General features: G+C 48.4%; 3 protein-coding genes across 6 annotated transcripts in view; 2 read left to right on the plus strand and 1 right to left on the minus strand.

The window, feature by feature from the left end:
• The first annotated feature begins 1 nt into the window (after window position 1).
• Window positions 2–14,881, plus strand: ZER1 (zyg-11 related cell cycle regulator). Of its 3 annotated transcripts, none has more exons than XM_034436155.2 (16): window positions 2–252; window positions 3,163–3,456; window positions 3,569–3,719; window positions 4,099–4,529; window positions 5,645–5,821; window positions 6,034–6,148; window positions 6,838–6,984; window positions 8,198–8,371; window positions 9,667–9,882; window positions 10,508–10,549; window positions 11,081–11,200; window positions 11,453–11,568; window positions 12,134–12,322; window positions 12,758–12,855; window positions 13,194–13,296; window positions 13,601–14,881. In XM_034436155.2, the coding sequence occupies exons 2-16, from the start codon at window positions 3,299–3,301 to the stop codon at window positions 13,656–13,658; spliced, it is 2,295 nt and encodes a 764-aa protein (XP_034292046.1). In that variant the 5' UTR covers window positions 2–252; window positions 3,163–3,298; the 3' UTR covers window positions 13,659–14,881. The 3 variants fall into 3 exon arrangements, with proteins under 3 accessions (XP_034292046.1, XP_034292048.1, XP_060539917.1); XM_034436157.2 differs by having other exon boundaries at window positions 3–252; window positions 13,197–13,296; XM_060683934.2 differs by having other exon boundaries at window positions 13–117.
• PKN3 (protein kinase N3) overlaps window positions 11,374–24,088 on the minus strand; it is a 31,159-nt gene continuing 18,444 nt past the window's right edge. Inside the window, exon 23 of one of the 2 annotated variants that reach the window (XR_004594440.3) lies at window positions 11,374–12,402. The gene's annotated coding sequence lies outside the window, so the exon portion shown is untranslated. Of the gene's footprint in view, window positions 12,406–24,088 lie in introns of both variants that reach the window. The other variant, XR_004594439.3, reaches the window with a different exon arrangement.
• Window positions 18,880–24,030, plus strand: ZDHHC12 (zDHHC palmitoyltransferase 12). The gene is made up of 5 exons (XM_034436076.2): window positions 18,880–19,032; window positions 20,027–20,166; window positions 20,990–21,076; window positions 22,470–22,636; window positions 23,201–24,030. Exons 1-5 carry the CDS (start codon window positions 18,933–18,935, stop codon window positions 23,511–23,513), a joined length of 807 nt encoding a protein of 268 aa, XP_034291967.1. The 5' UTR covers window positions 18,880–18,932; the 3' UTR covers window positions 23,514–24,030.

Here is a 24,088-nt window from a genome sequence, read left to right on the forward strand (position 1 = left end):
GGGGGGGAGATAGACAGGCATGGCTGCCGGAAGTGACGCAGGAGTTTGTTGACAGCGGCGGCCGCTGCCAATGCCAGGGAAAAAAAAAAAAAAAAGGAACGGGGAGAGCGGACCCCGGTGGGAACTGCGCTCTCTCTTTTTCTCTCTCTCTCTCCCCCCCGCCGGAAACGGAACCAGCCGCGAGGCGGAGCTTTGTTTCCCTCCCCCCCCAAAACACACACCGCCCCCCCCCCCAGCCAGGCGGGGAGTCCGGTGAGTGCGGGGGACGGGTGATTGGGGAGGGGGGAGGCGTCGCCGCAGCGCCGGGCTCCCCCTTGACGGCGCCGGAGGGGAAGGAAGCCCCGCCCCTCCTCCTCCTCCCCCCTCCCCCGCCTTCCCCAACCTGGCGCCCCCGGGATGGGTGTGTGAGTGTATGAAGACCCCCCCCCCGTTGGCCCTGGGGAGGAGGAGGAGGAGGATGGGAGTTGTAGTCCGGCACCTGCTGCTCCCCAGCTTGGCTGAGCCCGAAGGAGAAGCAGATCTGGTCTCTCTTGCTGGAAAGGGATCTGGTGGGATCTCTCGGGGGATTCTCAAGTTATGGGGGTCCCAAAGGTGCTTTCCTCCCCCTCCCCTTCCAAAGGCAGCTGGATTTTTGTCTTCAGTCCAATTTTGCCTTTTGGAAAAAAAGAAAAAACAAAAACACCCCAGCACCCTTGGGACAGTCACAGGGGTGAAATCCAGCAGGTTCTGACAGGTTCTGGAGAACCGGTAGCGGAAATTTTGAATAGTTCGGAGAAATACCATCTCTGGCTGGCCCCAGAGTGGGGAGGGAATGGAGATTTTGCAGGATCCTTCCCCTGGAGTGGGGAGGGAATGGTGATTTTGCAATATCCTTCCCCTGGAGTGGGGAGGGAACGGTGATTTTGCAGTATCCTTCCCCCTGGAGTGGGGAGGGAATGGAGATTTTGCAGTATCCTTCCCCGTGGAGTGGGGAGGGAATGGTGATTTTGCAGTATCCTTCCCCTGCCACGCCCACCAAGCCACGCCCACAGAACCGGTAGGGAAAAATTTTGGATTTCACCCCTGCCTTGAGACCCTCTGGTGAGATCCTTCAGTTGACAGTTGATATTGAATGCATGGGATGGATCTTTCTTCAGATCCGCCCCTTTTAAAGGTGGGGGGGCTCTTTAGGTGGCTTTGCCCCTCCAGAATCCTAATAAACCCAGAAGACCATGGCAGCAATGCAGAAAAGCAGGACTTTTAAACGGGAGATCAATTCATCCAAGGAGGAAAACTGAAAATTAAAAAAAGAAAAAAACAACCCACCTGTCTATGCCCTTAAAAATAAGTGGGGGGGGGGAGTTATTGAAAGCGAACCCAGTAAGATGGGTTAGATCAGTGTTTTTCAACTGTCTGGGGAATCCTGGGTGTTGAAGCCCACCCACCCCTCTTAAAGTTGGCCTCCCCAGCCTTTCCTTAGAGGAGAAATTTCCTTTGACAGTTAGAACAATAAACCCGTGGAAGAACTTGCCTCCAGAAGTTGTGATTGCTCCAGCACTGGAAGTTTTTAAGAAGAGATTGCACAACCATTTGTCTGAAATGGTATAGGGTTTCCTGCCAGAGCAGGGGGTTGGACTAGAAGACCTCTAAGGTCCCTTCCAACTGCTATTCTGTTAATCTGTTGAACTGACAAGTTTGAAAAAAAAACTGAGTTAGATAGAGAGGTTGAATTTACCTGTGTGCAAGTCGTATTTTTCTTAGTTGGGCATCATCCACAGAATCCTCTTTTGAGATGTTGGAGTTTATATCTGGCACAACTTGCCTTGTTATTATCTTGTGATGTTGGGCCTTTGGCCGGGAGAATTGATGTAGAACACCCAATATAAACTCATTTCACGTTTTCTTTTAACAAAATGATTCTCTGTGCCCTTAACTTAAAAGGCAGCCTTGATAATCACTGACATTTTATATGACTTTTTAACTTTCTGCATGCTTTGCTGTGATTAATGACCCGTAAAAGCCACCTCTGCCAGCGGTGATCGTAGTCCCATTTAACGCTAAGGATGGCTTCACACGACATACAAAATCCTTTTTTTTTCCTTTTATACTACGATGTTGTATTAATTAAAATTCAGCTCCCTGAATTCATATCATACAAATTTGAAACTCTGGTGCCCTTGGTGCTTCTGAGTTTAGTTCTTTGCTTGCAAATGTTTTGTAATCCCAGGTAACATCAGTGCTACTCAGTGTGGTTTTGGCTCCCTTTATATATACAATAGCTTGGCCTGCTAGTGTTGGTAAGGCTGTGGTTTTCTCCTTGATATTTTCCCTGATTAAGGTATGGTTTTCTGCTTGATTGTGCGTCTGGTGTTAATCCCTGCTTATCTGGCTGTTGTTTGCTGGAGAGCATGCATTCTGCTCTTTCTGTTTCCTTTGCTTTTCGATTGTCTCTTTTGAACGGTGGGTAAATGTGGTTTATCTCTATGTGCCTGTTGATAGCTGATTTCTCTGAGTGCCGGGCTTCTCAGAATTCTCTAGAATTTTTGGATTTGCTTGGTCTAGAATGCTCACAGTTTCTGTTATGAAACTATGGTTGAGTCCATCCATGCGTTGTGAGATTAAGGAGTTTTTCATCATTTCTTCTGACCATTAGTTAGTGTTCATGGATGCGATCTGCTAGTCTTCTGCCTGTGTGTCCTACATACATAAATTTTGGGCTCTGTTTTTTTTTTTTTTCTGGGGCTGCTGTGTCTTTTGGTTTACAAGCTGTTTTGGAGAGCTTTAGTTGGCTTGTGTCCCATGGTTTATGCCATATGATTGTAATAGTTTGGTGGACGTTTCTGAGACGTTTTTGAAGTTTGGGAGCGTTACCCTTTTCGCATCTTGTGTCGGCCGTGCTGTAGTGGGTTGTGTAGTCAGGCACATTTTGATAAAGTCACGTGGACATTCATTGTGTTGAAGATGTTGTGTAATTGGTCTATTTCTTTTTTCCGATGTTCTAGGTTGCTGCAGTGAGTTTGTACTCATCTGAAAAATGTTCTTCCACGGTTTCTCTTGTGGGAGGCTGAATTGTTACTTTGGTTTTTTTTTAATGCTGCTGTAACTTCAAACAGTCACTGTAAGTGAACTTCTGTAAGTGAAGTACCTGTACTTTAACATTCTCTTTTTTGCTTTTGACCGTAGCTGCCTGGAAATATACTTCAAAGTCCGCTCAGAAATCTCTTTGGAGGGATATTCCAGGAAAACCCCAGAAGAAGAATCGCTAAGTTGACTTCACGTTCTTCTCCCTTCCCCTTTTCCCATCCTCCACTGCCCCAAGATGGCTTCCGACAGCCCAGAGTCGTTGATGAGTTTGTGCATAGATTATTGTCTTCACAACCTGGAAGGGACTCTCTGCTACCTGTTGGACAACGAGACTTTCCGCCTCCAGACAGATATTTTCCTTCCGAGCGAGATCTGTGACAGGCTGGTCAATGAGTAAGTTACAAATACTCACATTTCTCTCTAGGTTGCATCCACCCAGCTTCCGGTGGGTTGCCAAGATACCCGCCTCTCTACCTTGACGCCTGCTTGTCTCTTTCTTTCCTAGCTACGTGGACCTAGTAAACGCAGACACCTTGTTTGAACACAACGAAAACTTTTTTAGTCTCTTTTCGGATCCCCGGAGCACTCGGCTTGCCCGCATCCACTTGCGGGGCGACATTGTCCAGGATCAAGACCTGGAGGCCATTCGGAAGCAAGTAAGGGACCCATCCTTGCCCGTCGTATCGGAAATCTCTTTGTTCCCCACCCCATTGCTAAGTGTGTCTGAGTTGAGAACGTTGGCTTCTGGTGATGAGAAACCAGGAGGGAACCTGAAGATTTTATCTGTGAGGTCCTTGGTGCTTCCTCCCCCAAGGCCGTCCTCATATTCCATTTCCCCCATCTATTGGATAACTGTGTTTGCATGGATGCTCCTTCTCTAGGCATGCTTCTTTGAAATCCTAGATTGGGTCTTCTGTAAGACATGACAGCCCCTTAAGAAGGCCTGGCTTGAGCCTAGGTAAGGAAGCAGTTCTTCCCTTCATTCCCCAAGGTCTTCCGCACATCCCTTCACGCTCCCCTTTGCCTCGTTTGCAGGACCTGGTTGAGCTTTTCTTGACCAACTGTGAGAAGCTGACAGCCAAGAGCCTCCAGACCCTGGGCAGCTTCAGCCCCACCCTGGTGTCGCTCAGCCTCTTCGGCTGCACCAACTTCTTTTACGAAGAGGAGAACCCGGGCGGCTGCGAGGACGACTTCAACCCCACCCGGCAGGTCTTGGTGAAGGACTTCACTTTTGAAGGCTTCCGGCGCCTACGTTTCCTCAACCTGGGCCGGTTGATTGAAGGGATCAACGTGGAAAGCCTCCTGCGGCCGCTGGCCTCCCTCACCGCCCTGGATCTCTCCGGGATCCAGCTCAACGACATCCACTTCCTGACCCAGTGGAAGGACAGCCTCGCCTCCTTAGTGCTGTACAATATGGATCTCTCCGAGGAGCACATTCAGGTGATAGCTCAGCTGCGGAAGCTCAGGTCAGTCTCTCTGAAAGAACTGCTGCGTTTTTGAGGTAGGGGAGGAGAGAGAAACAAGAAGAAAGAGAGAATGAAGAGCAAAACTTGGATAAACCAGGAATTGATAAACACCACAAAACGAAATAGGACAAGATCTTTAGATAAGGATTTCCAGCAAAAAGTAACTCTATGGCTCATATGCATCGTTTTATGACCTTTGCATGCGATCGTCATTAGAATCAGTACACATCCTGTGCCAGACATATTTTTTCTCCCCCACTTCCCCCCCAGGTCAGCTGCCATCTCATGCTTACTTGTGCTTCGTTACTATTCGGTGTCAGACTGCCATGAACTCTGGGGAGGGGGGGGGAAACGTAACGGGAAGATTTGGGGGAAATTGAAAGTAAGCGCTGAATCTCCTCCAGAGGCTGCTTCAAGGTCATCAGGCATACCAGCTGCCTACCAAGCTGTGCCTCGATTGTGAGAGCCATGGCCTAGGGCAGAGTTTCTAAACTTCGGCAGCCTTAAGATATCTAGACTTCAACTCCCAGAATTCCCCAGCCAAAGATGTGTGGAGTCCACAAATCTCAAAAGTTGCTAAGGTTGGGAAACATTGGTCTATAATAACCCAAAATCAGAAGGCGTCTACTTAGTATATAACTACCACGTTTCACCAAAAATAAGACCCTGTCTTAAAATTTTTTGAATCCTGAAATAAGTGCTTGGCCTTATTGCCATGCACTCAAAAGCCCAATTGGGCTTATTATCAGGGGATGTCTTATTTTGGGGGAAACAGGATATTAAGCTTTGTTGGCCAGCAAAGATACACGAAAGCTTGTGCCATTTAATAAATATTTAAGTTGGAAAACCCGACTCCTTCCCGAAAGTGCTTTTTCAAGAGGCAACTGGACTCTCTTGGTTTTTCCTTGAGGACGTTTCGCTTCTCAGAAGCTTCTTCAGTTCTGAAGACCTTTTTCACATCTTCAGAAGTTCTTCAGAACGGAAGAAGCTTCTTCGATGAGAAGCGAAACGTCTTCAAGGAAAAACAAAGGAAATCCAGATGCTTTTTTTGGAAAAGCACTCTCGAGACAACCGTGACCTGAATGACGGAGAAACTCCTTCCCATTTGCCTTCAGACATCTAGACATCTCCCGAGACTGCCTGTCCAGTTATTACAAATTCAAGCTGACTCGCAAAGTCCTGAATCTCTTCGTGGAGAATCTGATCAACCTGACTTCCCTGGATATCTCGGGTCACACCATGCTGGACAACTGCACCGTCGCCTGCTTGGATGAGAAAACAGACCAGACCAGGTGTGTTGGACAAGGGAGAAGGTATCTACAGAAGAGAATAATCTTTGCAGCTCGGGGTTGAACTGCGGCTCCTTGGTGCTTGCAGGCATTTCATGACCCACGATCTCCTGCCTCGGTCGGGGGTTGGACTGGAAGACCTCCGAGGTCCCTTCCATCCCTACGATGCTACATTCTTTGCACAGGCTGATTATTTCTCCCGTTCGTTCTTTCAGCACCAACCCGGGGAAAAGCAGCATCGCCCCCTTCCGGAACCTGAAAAGACCCTTGCAGTTCTTGGGGCTGTTCGAGGTGTCTCTTTGCCACGTCACACATATCCCAGCTTACAAGGTAAAACCGAAGCCCAGCCAGGTGTGTGTTCTGACCTTAGAAAGTAAACAGCACAAACTTTAGTCCCGGCAAACCTCTTTAATTCATACGGCTGTAAATCACTTTCATTTACAGTCCGCAAGGCTTGATAAACAGTCTTTCAGAGGAAAGTTATCCACACCCACCTTATCTCACGTGGAACGCTGCCCAAAGAGCTAATTTCCAGACGCAGGGCAAGGCCAAACTTGGCACAGAGTCACAAACAGAACTTTCAAATCTTGAATTGGCCGGATGAACTAATTGCTTCCTGCAAAAGCTCACGTCCCATTCGCTTCTCTTTTATGTCTTATGGGAGGGACCAATCATCTCCAAGCGTTACTCCCAAGTCGACCCTGTTTCCTTAATTGTTCCTATCTTCTGGGCAAGCACACACTGGGAACAGGCTCCCGCTGTTCTTCTGTCTTGCTGATGTCAGATTCCGGAGACTCTGGAGGCAGCAAAGAACTGCCAGATGGCCTTGGCCCCCTCTCTGCCTCCGACTCAGAGCCCTCGTCCGAGCCTTCCCCAGACTTCCCCAGGACTGGCCCATGTTCCTCCCCAACCTCCTCATTGTCCAAATCTGCTGCCAGTTCTGCTGGCCGCTGATGAAGGCTGTTCCTCATTTGTCTCCTTCCCGGCCTCTGATCCGTCTCCCTTTTTAACCACACCAGGTGACCGGGGAGAAGAACGAAGAGCAGGTTCTGAACGCCATTGAGGCGTACACCGAACACCGGCCAGAAATGACATCGCGAGCCCTCAACATCCTCTTCGACATTGTGCGGATCGAGCGCTGCACCCAGCTCTTGAGAGCCCTAAAGGTGAGGGGGCTGCCATGGGGGAAGGGGCTCAGGTTCAGCCCAGTTGGAAGCCACTCCGACTCTCTCCTGATTTCCTTTCTTGAGAAAGAAAGAAAGTTACCAAGGAATTGGATTTATCATTATACTGGTAGATCTGCCATTTAGTGATCATTCAAAGTTACAACGTCACTGGATAAAGTGAATTATGACCGTTTTTCAGAGTTACAACCTTTGAAGTATTTTCCCCCTCCATGATCATGTGATCAAAAGTCAGAGGCTCGGCAACTGATTCATGTTTATGACGGTTGCGGTGTCCCGAGGACCCGTGATTCCCTTTTGCGACCTTTTGACAAAGTGAATGGGGAAGGCGGATTCATTTAACCACCGGGTTACTAACTGAAGAACTTCAGCGATTCCCTGAACCGCTGTGTCTAGAAAGGCCGTAAAACGGGGCAAAACTCCCTTAACAGTTGTCTCATTCAACGACAGAAATGTTGGGCTCAATTGTAAGTCGAGGACTATCTGTTTTGGTTCAGCTTACTGGGGCAAAAATCAGATTTTTCCAGGCCTGTTTGAAGTCCAACCTGGATGACGCCAATTTGATTTCCCAGGGGAGTTTTTTTCCACAGCTCAGGCAGTTTAATTATGTTTTTTTGCTTTATGTGCTATAAGGAAAATCCTAGAGAGCTGCCTCCTTATTTTTCTTTCTCCCCAATTCCCTTGGGCTAAAATGCAGCAGGTGCCAGACCTATCTGGCAAAATTATACTGACTTCCCAGCGCGCTTCTTTCTCCTCTTTCTTTTCCAACACCGGCTTTTCTTCCCCCCCCCCCAATCCCCCCCAGCCAAAAGGAGTATGAGTAATCCTCCACTTACAAACACATTTGGGATCAGAATTTCTGTTGCTGAACAAGCTGGTTCTTAAGTGAGTCGTGTCTGATTTTCTGACGTTTTATATCACAGTCGTGAAGCAAATTTGAGAGAATTACGAGATCGTTAAGCTTGTCAGAACCTGTCTGGGAAGGTGGCGAATGGCAGGATGCTTCAAGGTCAGAAATAAGGGCCAAATTTTTATCACATGACAGTGAGACGCTGCAACCGTTGTAAGTCTGAGGACTGGTTATAAGTCTGTTTTCTTTCTTTGGTGCCACTCAACGGACGTTCGTAAGTTGTAAGGCTATCCATCCAGAAGGGCAAAAGGCATGAAAATGACGTCCTTTCTTCCGTTTCTGCAGCTGGTCATCACTGCCCTGAAATGTCACAAGTACGACAAGAATATCCAGGTGACGGGAAGCGCCGCCCTCTTCTACCTCACCAACTCCGAGTACCGCACGCAGCAGAGTACCCGGTTACGACAACAGGTCATTCAGGTGGTGCTGAACGGGATGGAGTCCTACCAGGAGGTGACGGTGAGCGTCTTGTTCCTGTTTTGCGTCTTTCTGGGTGTTTGGGATGCAGAATCTTCTACAGCCAAAAAACTTGTAGTTCCAGGACCTCTGAGTACCGCTGGGTTTTTGGGGAAGTCGTACTAGAAGCTTTTGAGTTTCAGGGGGAACGCTGGATATTTCTGCAGTTTTGTTAACTGAAGGCATTTGCAAATCCAGCACATGAAAGAATGTTTGCTTCTGGAGTTTCATCTACTTTTTGGCTTTGTGAGGGTTGCTTGGAATTTTCGAGTCCTACTGTGACATGTGATTTTCCTTCAGCTTCAAGTGACATTTTTTTTTAAAAAAAAATGTATAGTATAATTCTTTATCTGAATCATTTTTCATTTCTTGCTGCTGCTGCTTCTTGTGCCCTGTCCGTCATCAGACGTTGGCGATCCTATTTTTATCAACAGCCGCACGAAAAAGTGCTGCTGAGTTTAGTCCAAACCGGTCCCTCAGATTTTGAAGCCATGATGTTCTCCTTCTGCCTGGACCTCATTTTAGGTCTCTTGATTGACATTCTACTATGCATTCACTGCCCTGGTGGCACAGTGGTTAGAATGCAGTATTGCAGGCTAACATTCCCAGGGATAGGGGTGGGTCTTCCTTGCCCCCACCCCCCACCCCTGGTTTCCTTGAATTTGGCTCTTGTTCTTTTCTCTGCTTATTCCCTTGTTTGGCTCGCGCAGGAGAAGCCTCACGCTCTGGAAAGCCAGGATTTTTTCCCCCCAACGCCAATTTCTCTATTGTTCCTCAAGTCAACCACCCGACATCAGAGACCCCCCGTGGGGGGTATTGGTTGTTTTTCACTCCTCCCAGACATACGATCACAACTGAGCCTGGAATTTCTGTGGCTGAGGTGAAACATTTGTTAAGTGAATTTTTGACACCCCCCCCCTTTTACGACCTTTCCTGGCACAGTTGTTAAGTGAGTCACTGCAGATCTTAAATTACTAGCATAGCTGTTAAGTACGGTAATTCTGGCTTCACCATGGAAGGTCGCAAAAGGGAAATGACCTTGGGACACTGCACCCTGTCATAAATATGAGCCAGTTTCCAAGCGCCCAAATTTTGATCACGTGACACGGGGATGCTGCAACAGTCATAAATTGGAAAACTGGACATAAGTCACTTTTTTCCTCTGCCGTTGTAACTTTGAATGTTCACTAAATGAACGGTTGTAAGCCAAGGACTGCCTGCAAAGGTGGGAAGGATGGCGGCATCCCAAACCCCTGGTCGGTCTGGCTGGCTGGCTCATCCAGGTGTTTCGTCCACAGGTGCAACGGAACTGCTGCCTCACCTTGTGCAATTTTAGCATCCCCGAAGAGCTGGAATTCCAGTACCGAAGGGTCAACGAGCTGCTGCTCAACATCCTGAATCCGACGCGGCAGGACGAGTCCATCCAGCGCATCGCTGTGCATCTCTGCAACGCCCTGGTCTGCCAGGTGGACAACGACCACAAGGAGGCCGTCGGCAGGATGGGGTTCGTCATGGTGGGTTTGGCTGAAAATAATAATAATAATAATAATAATAATAATAATAATAATAGTAGTAGTAGTAGTAGTAGTAGTAGTAGTAGTAGTAGTAGTAACTGGAAAAAATAATGCAATATTGCAACCTGGCCATCGAAACTACACGGCTATGGATGAAACATGTCACAGTGATACCCACTGTCATCGGGGCACTTGGTACCATGTCCAAGAATTTTATAAGGTGCATCAGCAAATTGCAGCTTCCTGCAATAACACCAGCGGAACTGCAAAAAACTGCGCTACTCGGAACATGGTACATCTTAAGAAGGTCCTTGGTTGATCCCTACGACGCTGGCAGCAACCCCTATCAGCCATTAGCACCAGTCCGTGGTATTTGTGATGCATTTTTGAATGTTCAGCTGACTGAGTTTCATGTTTAATGAATAAAAGAGAATAATTTATTTATTATTTATTAATTCAATTTGTATGCCGCCCCTTTCCGAAGACTCCAGGCGGCTCAAAATAACTTTATTGCCATTGTACATGTATACACAGTATACCCATACAACGAAATTCACTTAACAGCCAAAGACCAGGTCCAGCCCACCCCTCTGTAATTCAGTTCTTTGCTGTTTTCTTCCGACAGACCATGCTGAGGCTGATTCAGAAGAAATTGGGGGATAAAATAGTAAGTTTCGGATTTGCTGGTTTTATATCCCACCTCACCACCACCACCTGGAGCCAAGGGGAATACTCTGCCCTCCTGCCATCCATTCCCCCCTCCCCCACGGGAGTTTGGCCAGACGCAGAATGAGGGATGGTGTGAAGTTTCCCAGGACGCATTCATGGCTGAGAGGCTGTCTGGACTCTGCCCTTCACCCTTAGCAATAGCAATAGCCCTTAGACTTATATACCGCTTTTACAGCCCTCTCTAAGCGGTTTACAGAGTCAGCATATTGCCACCGATGATTTTGGGTCCTCATTTTACCCAAAAGGGGTAAAAAAAAGGGGAAGGAAGGAAGGACAGCTGAGTCAACCTGGAGCCTGATGAGATTCGAACTGCCAAATTGCAGGCAGCCGGCAGGAAGCCGAAGTAGCCTGTAGTACTGCACTCTAACCACTGAGCCACTGCGGCTCATAGAGTGCAATACTGCAGTGTAACCACTGTGTTTTGTTCCTGGCCATGAACGTTGTTTTTCCTCTTCCTCGGCTCGGGCAGTGCGATCAGGTGATGGAGTTCTCCTGGAGCGCTTTGTGGAACATCACCGACGAAACGCCAAGCAACTGCGAGATGTTCCTGAACTACAGTGGCATGAAACTCTTCCTGGAGTGCTTGAAAGTGCGTGTCAAATTTCATTGGATTTCTTGGCTTCATTTTGGCAAGCGGGGGTGGTGGGGTGGTGGAGCCCCTTCCTTCATCCATCCATCCATCCGCTTAAAACTCACTTAACGGATGTCTCACTCAGCAACATAAATTCTGGGCTCCACTGTGGTTGTAAGTGGAAGGCTTACCTGTTTAGGGTCCTATCATTCCGGGGCTTTCTGGGCTGCCGAGATTCCGTTGCCGATGGACTGGCTTTTTCCCCCGCAGGAGTTTCCGAACAAGCAGGAGCTGCACCGCAACATGCTGGGCCTTTTGGGAAACGTAGCCGAAGTCCAAGCTCTCCGTCCTCAGCTTATGACCTCCCAGTTCATCAGCGTCTTCAGGTGAACCTCCCCTCCCTGGCATCGTGGTGGCGAGGCGAATTTCATTGGCCTGCTCTTAATTTCTCTGGGGTACAGAGTCTCAAGTTACGACTGTGATTGAACCCGGCAATGATATTTATAAGTCATGATGGTCGTAAAGCGAATCACCAGATTTTTAAAAAATCTTTTTCAAAACAGTCGTAAAGCAAACGCCTTGATTTACTCTGGCAAAACTCGTAAGTGGGGTGGCTGGAAGCGCCCAAAACCTGGTCATGTGAACACAGGGAGGGGGCCAAAGTCAGAGCTTTGAAACGGGGGTGTAAGTAGCCTTTAGGGGGCTCCGTCAGAACTTCAGATTCACTAAGTGGCCGGTTGCAAGTTGCAGGCTGCCTGTATTTCAGTCCTGGAGTTTCCAAGCCACCCTGGGTGGACTTCGAGTGGGCAAAGTTGAAAAGGCTGATCTAGATGGCCTCTGGGGTCCCTCTTGGGCTGGGGGGATGGTGTTCTTTTCTTTTTTTAAAGGGGTCCTAACCTCACACTGTTTGGGGACCGAAATCCTGACTCCTGGAACACGTTTCTGCGGCAGCAATTTATTAGACAGCGAAGCCGACGGGATCGAAGTGTCGTACAACGCCTGCGGGGTCCTTTCCCACATCATGTTTGACGGGCCAGAGGCCTGGCTGATCGCTGAGCCCAGCAGGGACCAGGTGGTGGACCGGATGTGGGCGGCCATTCAACGCTGGGACGTCAATTCCAGGCGGAACATTAACTACAGGTGAGCAGGCCGGCTGGATTCCCCTGGCTTGACTCTCCGCTCAGGCTTCTCTGCTCCTCAGGCCTTTGCGGTGTCCCTGCCTGCTTTGGAATAGAAGGATGTGGCTTGGGTTATTTTTCATTATTTATTTATTTGTCTCTCGTCTTTATTATTTTTATAAATAACTCCAAGAGGCCTCTCTCCTCCCCTCCCTTCTCTTCCTTCCTTCCTTCCTTCCCTTTCCTTTCCTTCCTTTCCACCTGCCTACATTTCTCCCTCCCTCCCTCCCTCCCCTTCCTTCCTTCCTTCCTTCCTTCCTTCCTTCCTTCCTTCCTTCCTTCTCTTGCTTCCTTCCTTTGCTTCCTCCCTCCTTTCCTTAGTTTCCTCCTGCCTACATTCCTCCCTCCCATCTTACCACCTTGATCTTAAATCTAGTTTTTGTGGTCATTCACACAGGTCCTTTGAACCAATTCTGAGGCTCCTCCCTCAGTGGGTCTCCCCCGTCAGCCAACACTGGGCCACGTGGGCCCTTTACAACCTGGTCTCCGTGTACCGTAAGTCTCCTCCTTCCAGTGGTTTTTTTCTCTCCTGCCCCAATTCCACCTTTTGAGCTCCTCCAAAGAACGACCACCCTCAAGAGCCAAAGAGCATTTTGGTAAAACTGGGCCCCTGTGGGCTGGGCAGGAAGTGGGCCTCAGAGGTGCCTCTCCAAAGGGTTGCCTCGTGTTTGTGTTCCTTGCATGCCCCAAGGGAGCCACAGTGGAGGGGGCCTGGATCTGGCTGAGGGAGGGGGCATCTTACAAAGGGGGTTGGTTGGGGGGGAGATACAGACCCAGTTTTTCAGACTGACCTCCAGCCCCTCACCGCTTCCTCTTTCTCCCTACATCTCCAGCAGACAAATACTGCCCCCTGTTGATCAAAGAGGGGGGCCTTCAGCTCCTGCAGGACATGATTCAGATGGCATCAGCACGGCCAGAAACCCAGGCGATGGGAAGGTGAGCTCTCTTGCCCTCCCCTCCCTATTGACCCCTCCTCCTCCTCCTCTCTTCTCCTCCTGGCATTTCTTACCAGAGAACAGTGGGGAACTATGTTGTCAGTCCTCATCCATCACAGCTGGCGAAATTAAAAATTGCAGCTGGCCCCCTTTTTTCCCAAACCTTTCCGTCCTCCTGCAGTTTTGCCCCATTTCCTCTCCCTGCCCTAAAATAAGAAAAACTCCCCGCGGAGGCGATGCCAGTTGGCTGCGTCTTAAGCTCTCTCTCTCTCTCTCTCTCTCTCTCTCTCTCTCCCCCATACCAGGAAAGTCATTGAACACTGCAATCACTTTACGGATGAGAACATGGACACCTCCAGATAGAGGCAGGTGTTGGAGTCCCAGGGGCAGCCCTCCTACGCCTGCCTCCTCCCCAATTCACCTGTACATAGGTTGGACTGTCTCTTCTCACCAGCTTAGCTGTCGGAAGGAAGAAGCCCTTAGTGCGTGCTGGGCTGCGTTGGAAGTGTGCGTACCTGGACATTGTTAGGAAGACGAGAGAGGCTCAGGAAATGGGGGGAGGGAGGGGAAACGGGTTTTTTTTTTGTTTGTTTGTTTTTTTAGAGAAACCACACCTGAGCAGTTGTCTTTGAGGGACCATTTTTTTTTGCACACTACAATTGCTTCCCTTTAAAGGTGGAGTTTGAGATAGGAAAGAGGGGGGGGGAAGGGTGTTTAAAAAGTACTGATTGGTGTTTTCATTTGTGTGTGTATGTGTGTGCGTGCGTGTGTGTATCATGACTGTGTGAAATGAAAATCCACGCTGTTCTGTATCTGTGGAGCTTTTTGACAAGAGCACAAAGGTCTCCTTGGAATCACAGAGCAGCCCTTCGGCTGAGAGCCCCTTCCCCTTTTGCAATGCCCCGGGGGGGGGGGGAGGCTAAAAGATTTAGGCACCGCAAAGCTGCTCATCCCAAGCCAGGAAGGACTGTGGGGCTGGGGATTATGGGTGCTGTCGACCCACCTGAATGGCCTCAGAGCGCTCCGATCGGAACACTAAGGCGGAACGGGATGGCTTCGCTCTCTCTTTCGAAATCTCCCCCGTTTCCTTGCCAAAGCAGCGAAGAAATTTGGGCCAGTTAATATTGAGGTAGGTCAAAACCGATCTACCCTCCCCCTCCCCTTCAGATACACGGCGTTGGTTGGCAGTTGCTTCGAGAATTTTAAAAACCAGGAGAGGGAAAAAAAAAAAAGCTCATCCTTGGTCAGTCCTGCAAATCCTTGAGGGTTATTGCTGTGACCGGACACTTTGGGTGCTGATAAGGGGTTAAAGTGAGCAGTAGTTTATCTGCAAAGGGTCAGGCGTGGAAATAAACCTGTTGTTCGGCTCTGGAGACAGGGCAGAGGTAGCTGCTCACTCCCTGGACGACACACGCGTGAGGTTGAGACTCTTGAGGCAAAGAGTCAAAAAAACCACGGCTCACTCTCTCTAGCCAGGAAAAAGCAGAATCTTCCTCTTAGCTTAAACTTTCTTTGGAAGCCGCTTGAATGTCTGGATCAGAAAAACCGAGACCTTGCGAAATGTAGATTAAAACTTGCGAAATTTAGATTCTCCTTCCTTCCTTCCTTCCTTCCCTCCTGGGCTCCAACAGGGAGCGCACAGCACGGCAGAATCTCCCAGAAGACGTCTTTAGGAACATCTCGGCGCTTGGTGGAGGGGGCCACCTTTAGACCGTATCGGTGACAAACCAAGGAAAGTTTGGCTAACTGGTTGCAAAACCAGGCTTACATGTATATATATATATATATTTTAAAAAGTTTTAAGTCTGTAAAAATGCCCCTCCTTCTATAACGCAGGCTTTAATCCCCACATGGAAGAAGGCCTGTTTTCAGTTCAAATGTGCAATCCGACATGTAATTTTTCTGTTCGGCCATCCTTTTTAAAATATATTCGGAAGTGGGAGTTGAAGGAGTAGATGGTCTCCGAGGCCCCTTCCCATGTCCTGATTTTATGCAGTTGTTGATTGATTCCTCGTCGACCACCGAGGTTACATAATCAACTAGAGTTTCTTAAATTGGACAGCTTGCTGGAGAATGAGATGCAACAGCAAATGTCCGAGTTCCAGTTTGTTCTCCTGCCTTGGATTTGAGCTCCTGGGAAAGAGAAGCTAGCAAAAGAGATGGGAGGGCAGGGTGGGGCAGAAGGCCCTGGGTTTAATCTCAGGTGTACCTCTAAACCTGGCCTTAAATCTCGGGGGGGGGGGGTGTTCCCCTCCCATCAAGCCTGGAACAGTTTTTGCCTGCTTGCCCATTTAGTGACGGACACATTTTAAACCGTAGCATTAATGCTGCAGCTGCTGCTATTACTACTTTGGATGAGCTGAATGTGCAAAATGCTTTTTGGAAAAGGACCAGAGGTTTTTGATCAGGGGTTGAGGGGGCCTTGGTGCTCTCTCGGCTTGGTTGTTTTCTTGCAGACATTTCACCACCCAAGTAAGTAATATCATCAAGGTTGGAAGGGAATGGGTTTGCTCTCTCCTCCTTCCAGCACTGAAGATGTTATCTAGTTTGGGTAATGAAAACGTCTGCAGGAAAACAGCCAAGATCAGGGAGCACCAAGGGCCCCTCGTTTCAACCCTGAGTTTTAAATATTCTCTTTTATTGATGGGTTTCTAAGCAAAGACAGACAGGAGAGGTTGGGGAAGAAGTGAAAAGGAAATGGACAGATTCCCACTCTTTGCAATGTGTGGCCTTCAGATAAGCTTCCCCCCCAAAAAAGTCCCTGATTTGCTTGCATTTTATTTCAAATCAACACACAGGCCTTCCTGAATAAATAAAATTAGGCTGTGCCAGCTGCAAAGCCGGACGTTCCCCCAGCAAATCTCAGATTTGCCCTGCATGACCCAAACCTCTTGACTAGAACATGGTGCTAAAATAGTTCCCAATTTCTCTTATTTCAAGTTCTTTTCCTTGGAAGGCACTTGGGCTGTTTTTGGAGTTAGAATATTCCAAGAAATTGGAATAATACCTAACTACCAAGAGCCTTGGTAGTACAAGGGTTTAAGGCACCCTGTTATTAAGCTGCTTAAGACCAGCTGCCTGCAATTACTGCAGGGTTCGAATCTCGCCAAGGCTCAAGGTTGACTCAGCCTTCCATCCTTTCTAAGGTAGGTGAAATGAGGACCCAGTTTGTGGGGGCAATAAGCTGACTTTGTATAAATATACAAAAGGATGAAGGCTACTGCTGAGCACATTGTAAGCCGCCCTGAGTCTTCGGAGAAGGGCGGCATATAAATCAAATTAAAATAAAAAATAAAAAATTAGGAAGTTTTTAAAATAATGCCTGGCCTGGGAAGCATGATGGGTACGGCTATCCCGCACATCTGGCGGGCACCAAGTTGGAGAACAACGCTGTGGAGGATTGTTGGCTCCATCTTCAGCAGGCCAAAAAGCATAGATGATCTTAAGGAAGCCCACTATATTTGCATATTCCAGCTCTCCTCCGCAACTGCCATGGGATCAGACTTGGAAGTTATTCGCAAATTCCTGAGGTAGTTTATGACATTTTGAGCTGAGTCTTCCTTTGACTGGAGTCAACAGAAGACATCTTCAGGAGAGGTCTTCTCACAACTTCTGGGGCCCAGAAAACATCTGGCATAGAAAAATCCACCCCAAAATTCTCCTTTTCATACAGTTCTCCTAATGGTGCCCTCAAATTTATCAGTTTTATCAATTTATCTATTTTTCCTTCTGGATAGATAGACGCTCCCTGTAAATATTATATTCCTTTCTAGAGCAAGAGTCGTGGTAAAACCTTCTCGCGAGTGCAAGGCAGAAGGAATTGATTCCTGGTGACCTTATTGATAAAGGGAATTTGAGCCATTAGTTCAGGGACGGCAATTTCCCAGATAGGTGGACTCTACAAGTCCCAGAATTCCCGTCAGCACAGCCATCCCTGAGAATTCTGGGAGTTGAAGTCCATTCGCCTTCAATCGGCAACAGTTGAGAAACACTACATGAGTTGGGTGTCAGTTGGTGGAAGGAGCAACAGGGCTTAATGTTTGTAAGCCACCCAGAGTTGCCTCGTGGCGAGATGGGCGGCAAACTAATGAATAAAATTAGGAAACCTGACTTTGTGAGGACCTAAGAAAGGAGAATTATTTGTGCGTCTTCCTCCCGAGTCCGAAGAAAGGCAGACTGTGATGGGATTTTTAGAAGAAAAATAAATCCTGAATTTTCCTTGGCCTGGAAAAACGCATCTTAAGGTGTGGACTTGTTAGATCTCCCAGGAGGGAGGTGGACTTTATTTCCTTGTCTTCAGAAGAAAGAATGGAAAACGGACTGGAGCTGCTTAACAGAGATGGGGAAAGTCATAAAGAGAAGGCATCATTTGCTGCTTGGATTTGAAGCTTCTGCAGATGATGCCATAACAGAAATGTGGAAAAAGCTGTTTGAAAATCCTTTGTAAATTTAACTAAGCTAATTTCCCTATCCTCTCCACTTTGAAGAGCCTTTCCTTGGTCCTATATCTGTGACGCAAAGGTTTTTATTCTTGGACGGTTATTAATTCTTCCGTTTGCTGTTATATGTCATCAATAAACGAGGAAAACGATTATTGTCTTGGGCTCATTGTGAATACGTTGGTTCCTATATAATACAATCTTCTGCATTTATCTGCAAGGAAAGTTGGCCTTTCACCAATATATGTTTACCTTTAAAATAAAACTTAATTTTACCAAGGATGAAGGATTTAAGAGGTTTTTCTCCCTGGTTTTGGTTTGGCTGGAGGAAAACAGATCAAATGGAGGGAGGGCTCTTCCTTTTTGCTAGGTAGGGTGTATGGTTTGTTAAATACTTTTTTTAAAAATTGCTAATAAAAAGTCAAATTTCTCCTGGGGCTTTTTAAAGAATGTGAAATGGGAAGGCGTTGATGGCATAGGGGTTTCTGTCTCCAAAACAAAGAGAATTGGGTTTAGCAGAAAACCATTTGAAATGACAACCATGTCTGAATAACGTATGGGAGTGCAAATTATCTCCAGTGTGTTTCCAAAACAACATTTGGAGGCGGGCGTTTTGCATGGCATTTCTGGAAAGGGAGAAATCGCCACTAGGTTGAGATGGCCAGTGAGTTTTGTGCAAGGAATGAGCTCGTCTTTCTCTTTGCACTCAGTGGGGTTGGACTAGATGACCTGGAAGGTCCCTCTTACCAGTTCCTGATGATAGGACGACACCTTTGTGAACCCTCGATGGCGAATTTTAATTTTTTTTTTAAAAAAATCCCACCTTTATTTCACCATAATTGGTAACTCAAGACAGCCAGTCTTCTTAATGCTTGTTCCTCCTGTTTTCTCACTTAACAACAACCCTGTGAGGTGGGACCCTCTCCCCACTGCGGAGGATGCCCACTCCCATAATCCTCGCCCGCGGGGGGATTTATAGGAGTCGGAGCCCACCCCGATCGCTCCCCCCGCCCCGAGGTCTTTCTTGCAAAAGAGAACTTGCAACATTCCGAGCCTCCCCAGCCAATCAGCGCGCGGCGTTCCCGGACACGCCTTTTCTCTGTCTTCTGGCCCGCCAATCCCGTCCTCCAGCCGGCGGGGGGCGGGGCTTCCGCGCTTCCGCTTTGGGCAACTTAGTAGCCGCGGGTCGGCGGGGAGGATGCGGCCGGGGGCGCCCGCGGGCGGCGGGTGGGCGGTGCGGGCGGCGCAGACGGGGCTCAGCTGGGGCGTCACGGTGGGGCTTTTCCTGCACGACACAGGTGAGACCCTTCCCCCTCCAGTGCTGGGGGAGGGGGTTGATTTGGGGGCCCCAGCAGGAAGATTTGGGGGAATGCCCGGGAGATCGCGCGCGGGGGGGGGGTGTCTCCTCGCCAAAGCAAGCCACGGGGGAGCAATCGTGGTTTGTTGAGCGTAAGCCACGATCTAGGTAGCCACGGTCTGTTCCCTCCACCCTAAGCGGCCGTGAGTTCAACCTTAAGGACTCCCGTCCAAGGATCGGCGCGATTGTGCCAACCTTGGGACGGGTTAGTGCAAAATCCACGCGTGTTTCTCGTTCTTCCTTTTTTTTTGTTTGGACAAAACGCGTCTGAGTTTTCTCACGCTCGGACCTGCCTGGATGAAAAGAGGTTCCGGGGCTCGTGGGGGTCTCTGGGCGTGCTTTAAACCAGAGTTTGTGCTCTGATCTGGCAATGGGCATCATCGCGCCTTCTGCGAAAGGGGCACCTGTGTTCCTCGCTTAAGGGCGGCTTAGTGGTTCCGGAGGTGCTTTTCCAGTTTCTGAGGTTGTTTTATCCTGCCTGTTTATTTCTGTCAATCCTGACAGTGAAGGGGGGGAGCCTTTTGGGCCATTATATTGAATGAACTGGAGTGATTTCTAATAATTTGAAGAGGAGAGGCCGTCTCAAGAGACAGATACTGCAAGATTCCAGGATTCCACTCTTCTTGTTCTAGAACAGAAACTTCATTGTTTTTAAAGAAATATTTTATGGTTTGACATTTCTTCAAGCAGGATTGCCGTGATGGGGGAAAACAGGAGGAGGAAGAACTATTCGGCTTGTTTGCTGCCTTGTTTATAAAAATAATAAAGGCGGGATTAAAAAAAATTAAATCTATAATAGTGCTAATAAAATCAGAAAATAATATACAGAGTGGTGATTAAAATGAGAGACGTTTGAAGAATCTAAAAATGCCCCCCATAAAGTATCAATCCTATAACACGTGAATCGTGATTTCCAATTTGATTTCCTCTTCCAGATCTCCGGAGGCAGCTTGAGCAGGGAGAACTCCTCCGACCTCTTTTGTTCATCTTGCTGGTTCTCTCTTCCGTTGTCCTGTATTTTGTTGTGTCCCTCATGAATCCGGGATACGTTGAGGACGACAGCGGGGATGAGAAGGTGGGTTGATCCCGCAAGGGAAAACTGGGAACACTTCAGGGGCTGTTGGGAATTTAAAGCAGTGATGGGATTCAGCCGGTTCGGGAAAACTGTCTTGTTAAATTGCTGGCTGTCCTCCCCCCTCCCCTTCCAGGAGTCCCCACGCGCCCCATTTTTGCTCCGAGGTAAGTGCAGGGAGGCCTACTAGGCCCAAAACGGGGCATGGGGGGTGCGGTGCATTCCCCCCCCCCGTGGCTTGATTTTGCTCCCAGGAGGGTGGCAGGAGGCCGAGTGTTTCCTGTCACACCCCCTGGCCACGCCCATCATGGCCACACCCACCCAGTCAGTCATTAGGGCAGAGAAACAGTTGTTAAATTATTTGAATCCCATCACTGGTTTAAAGGGTATGAAATTGAAACCCTCGATGGAGGCAGAGCACAGGGCTACACACAATCCTCACATATACGACCTTCGCAGGCGTGTAAAGCGAGGGAAAACTGAAGACGGGTCCATCACAGCTTCACTTAGGGACTGTTTCACTTAAGTGACAGAATTTCCAGTCTCCAGCATTCGTTTTACGACCACTGCGAAAAGACGGTAAAATCTGGTCAGTCATAGGGGTGACCCGTTTTATGACGGTCGTGAGTTACAACCAGAATCGGCTGACTGCATGAGGGTAGTAAGTTGAAGAGAACTTGTACATCGACTGTCTTATTCTTTTTTTCCTTTTTTTAGTCCTGATTTACCTAAAAGTGTGTTTTCAAAAAAAGAGACGTGGGGATTAATAGGTAAGCACTGAGTCGGTTCATTTTTTGCTCAAGATTATTTGATATAATTCTGATAGGACTCAGTGGCCGGAGAAGAGAAAGCCAAAACGTTCTCCGAAGCTCCCAACGTTCGTCTCAGGCGGTGTGGATACTGCATGGTGAAGGTAGGCCTTCGTTTCCTGGGGAAATTGCTTGAGAGAGACCATAGATAGAATCGCAGGATAATAGGGATGGAAGGGACCTTGGAGGTCTTCTAGTCCAACCCCCTGCCCAAGCAGAAAACCCTACACCAGTCCAGACAAATGTTGTCCAATCTCTTTTTAGAAACTTCCAGTGTTGGAGCACTCACAACTTCTGGTGGCAAGTTGTTCCACTGATTAATGGTTCTCACCGTCAGGAAGATTTCTCCTTAGTTCTAAGTTGCTTCTCTCCTTGATTCGTTTCCACCCATTGCTTCTTGTCCTGCCTTCAGGTGCTTTAGAGAATAGCTTGGCTCCCTCTTCTTTGGGGCAGCCCCTGAGATATTGGAACATACTTCTATCACGTCTCCCCTAGTCCTCCTTTTCATCAAACTGGACACACCCAGTTCCTGCAACCGTTCTTCTTTATATGTTTTAGCCTCCAGTCCCCTAATCCTCTTTTTTGCTAGCTTCTCTGCACTCTTTCTAGAGTCTCCACATCTTTTTTGTATTGTGGTGACCACTTTGAATGTTGGCAGGGCATGGCAATGGGCCCTTGAGAAGGCCCAAGGAGTTCCACTCACGGAACAGACTTCACTGCTTCCTAATTGAACAGGTGGACTTTGAAGGGTCTTGGGTGCCCTCCGAGCTTGGTGGTTTTCTTGCGGACATTTCATGACCCAAACTAGGTAGCTGTCAGACTTCGATGCTATCTCAAAATAAATGAATTTCCAGACTGCCAATCTTTAAGGAAATCTTCTCTTTATTTGAGCACAGCCACCGGATCATGACTCGATGTGGACAAGACTGACCTTTTGCCCCCCAATCCCTCCCTTTCCGATCCCCAATTATCTGCTTCTCATTGGCTATCTTCCAAGTCACTCCACTGACTTCTTGTCTCGTCATTTCACAGGAATGTCCCCCCTCCCTTCATTTCCACGACGACCCAGCTTCAAAGAGATTTAGCAGGCAAAAGTTCAGGGCTTATCTCTCTCCTCTCTATGCCAGCGGTGAGATGCTGACAGTAGCATCACTAGCACTGATGACGTTCCCTAGTTGAGTCATGAAACGTCTGCAAGAAAACCACCAAGCTCGGAGGGCATCCGGGACCCCACATCTCAACCCTGAGCTACAAACATTCTCCTTTGTAGGTGGAATTTCCCCCACGATTTCTGATGCTGAGGTGTTTATGGGTGGGGAAAAACAGAGTCAAGAGTAGGACTTGGCCATAGAATGTCAGGGTTTGAAGGGATTCTGAAGATCATCCAGTCTGACCCCACCCCCCACCTGCCTCCGACTGATGGCCATTCAGGCTATGTTGAAAGGCCTTCAGTGATGGTGAAACGAGTGTGAGAGAACACCTTTTGCCATCTTGCAGCAACCTTTGCGAGCCAAGCATTGCCAGGCGTGCCAGCTGTGCGTCCGCCGCTATGACCATCACTGTCCTTGGATTGAAAACTGCATCGGGGAAAGGAATCACCCGTTTTTCGTCCTCTACTTGGGGGTGCAGCTCGCCGTCCTGCTCTGGGCTCTGCAGGTGGCTTGGTGAGTAATGGGCATGACAGCCGTGGGGATCAGGGACCCTTGTGCTGGGTCTGAAGGGGGAACGGTGGCATCTCTTCCGTTGTTCGTCAAAATCAGGTTGCTCCCGTCCACGGCTCCCCTCACTCCAATGACACAAACGAAGCTTTTGCGTTAAGAGCAGGGGTATCCAATCTCAGCAACTTTTTAAGACTTGTGGACTTCAACTCCCAGAATTCCCCAGCCAGTTATGCGGTTGTTAAGATAGTCACACAATTGTTAAGTCAGTCTGGCTTCCCCATTGACTTTGCTCATCAGGTGGTCGCCAAAGGGAATCACGTGACTTGGGGAACAATGCAACAGGCAGACGTACATGCCAGTTGCCAAGCATCCGAATGTGGATCATGTGATCACAGGGATGCTAGGACGGTCGTGAGAAAAATGGTCCCAAGCCACCTTTTTTTTAGTACTGTTGTAACTTTGAATGGTCACTAAGCGAACTATTGTAAATCAAGCACTAGCAATATTCCAACAGTCATTCCCAAATTCCCTTTTTTTTTCTTTCTTTCTCTCTCTCCTCTTCAAAAGGTCCGGCCTGAACTTCCAGTCGTTTTCCTGGCTCTGGCTCCAGTGCCACCTGCTCCTCCTCCTCTCCTTCCTCCTCCTCCTCATCTGCACCGTGATTGCGACGCTGCTGCTGGGCTCCCACCTCTACCTCGTCTCCTGCAACACCACCACCTGGGAATTCATGTCCCGCCACCGCATTTCCTACTTGAAACACTGCAAGGTGGAGAACCCCTTTGACCAGGGCGTCCTGCTCAACCTCTGGAGGTTTTTCTGCGCCTGTCGCCTGATGGCCTGGGAGAAACTCTACCCTTCAGAGGAAAGCGAGTTGGTGTGAGGGCCAGGAGGGTTTCGAGAGACGGATCGGACCGACTGGGTCTAAAGTCACAACGGAAGCTTTGGAGATGATGCCGAAGCACCAGGTCTCTCTTCACCACGACTAGGAGAAGGACTTCTTTTTACCTCTTCTAACCAAATAACTAAAATCTGACGGGTCGTGTTGGGGTGAGCCGATGGAGGACCCTAACCCTAATAATGGGAGGTTCAGCTTTGAGAGTTGGAGATACAGAGATCTGGGCAGCTGCTGCGAAGAAGAACCGAAGGAAGCCTACAGGAGGAAGAAGGATATGCAGGCAGCCAAAGATGAAGCTGCTTTTGAAACGTCACAAGGCGGGTTTTGGCCACATGTTCGTATCGAATTGAGGCCGGAGAGATGGACGCTCCTTGGAAGCCGAGTTTAAGGCTTTGCTAAGTAACAAGGCAGCTTCACAGCCGGCCGTGAGGTTTAAGAGTTTAAGAAAAAATGATTTTAATCCAACACTAATTTTAATAAAAAGACCAAAGCTTGCATCAAAGGATGCGGTTTTGTTGGCTCGGGGTGGGGCATGTGCCAAGAGATGGGAGGGTGGGGCT

Source organism: Pantherophis guttatus, chromosome 16 (assembly GCF_059756535.1).
Source record: "Pantherophis guttatus breed Tessera chromosome 16, ASM5975653v1, whole genome shotgun sequence".
In the NCBI taxonomy this organism is placed as follows: domain Eukaryota; kingdom Metazoa; phylum Chordata; class Lepidosauria; order Squamata; family Colubridae; genus Pantherophis; species Pantherophis guttatus.

Bases quoted from the DNA above. Each gene is read 5' to 3' on its own strand.
- ZER1 (XM_034436155.2), top strand. From the start codon at position 3,299: ATGGCTTCCGACAGCCCAGAGTCGTTGATGAGTTTGTGCATAGATTAT. The intron at 11,201-11,452 runs GTGCGTGTCAAA...TTTCCCCCGCAG, and splicing joins TCTTCCTGGAGTGCTTGAAA to GAGTTTCCGAACAAGCAGGA. The intron at 11,569-12,133 runs GTGAACCTCCCC...TTTCTGCGGCAG, and splicing joins CAGTTCATCAGCGTCTTCAG to CAATTTATTAGACAGCGAAG.
- ZDHHC12 (XM_034436076.2), top strand. From the start codon at position 18,933: ATGCGGCCGGGGGCGCCCGCGGGCGGCGGGTGGGCGGTGCGGGCGGCG. The intron at 19,033-20,026 runs GTGAGACCCTTC...TTCCTCTTCCAG, and splicing joins GCTTTTCCTGCACGACACAG to ATCTCCGGAGGCAGCTTGAG. The intron at 21,077-22,469 runs GTAGGCCTTCGT...GCCATCTTGCAG, and splicing joins GTGGATACTGCATGGTGAAG to CAACCTTTGCGAGCCAAGCA.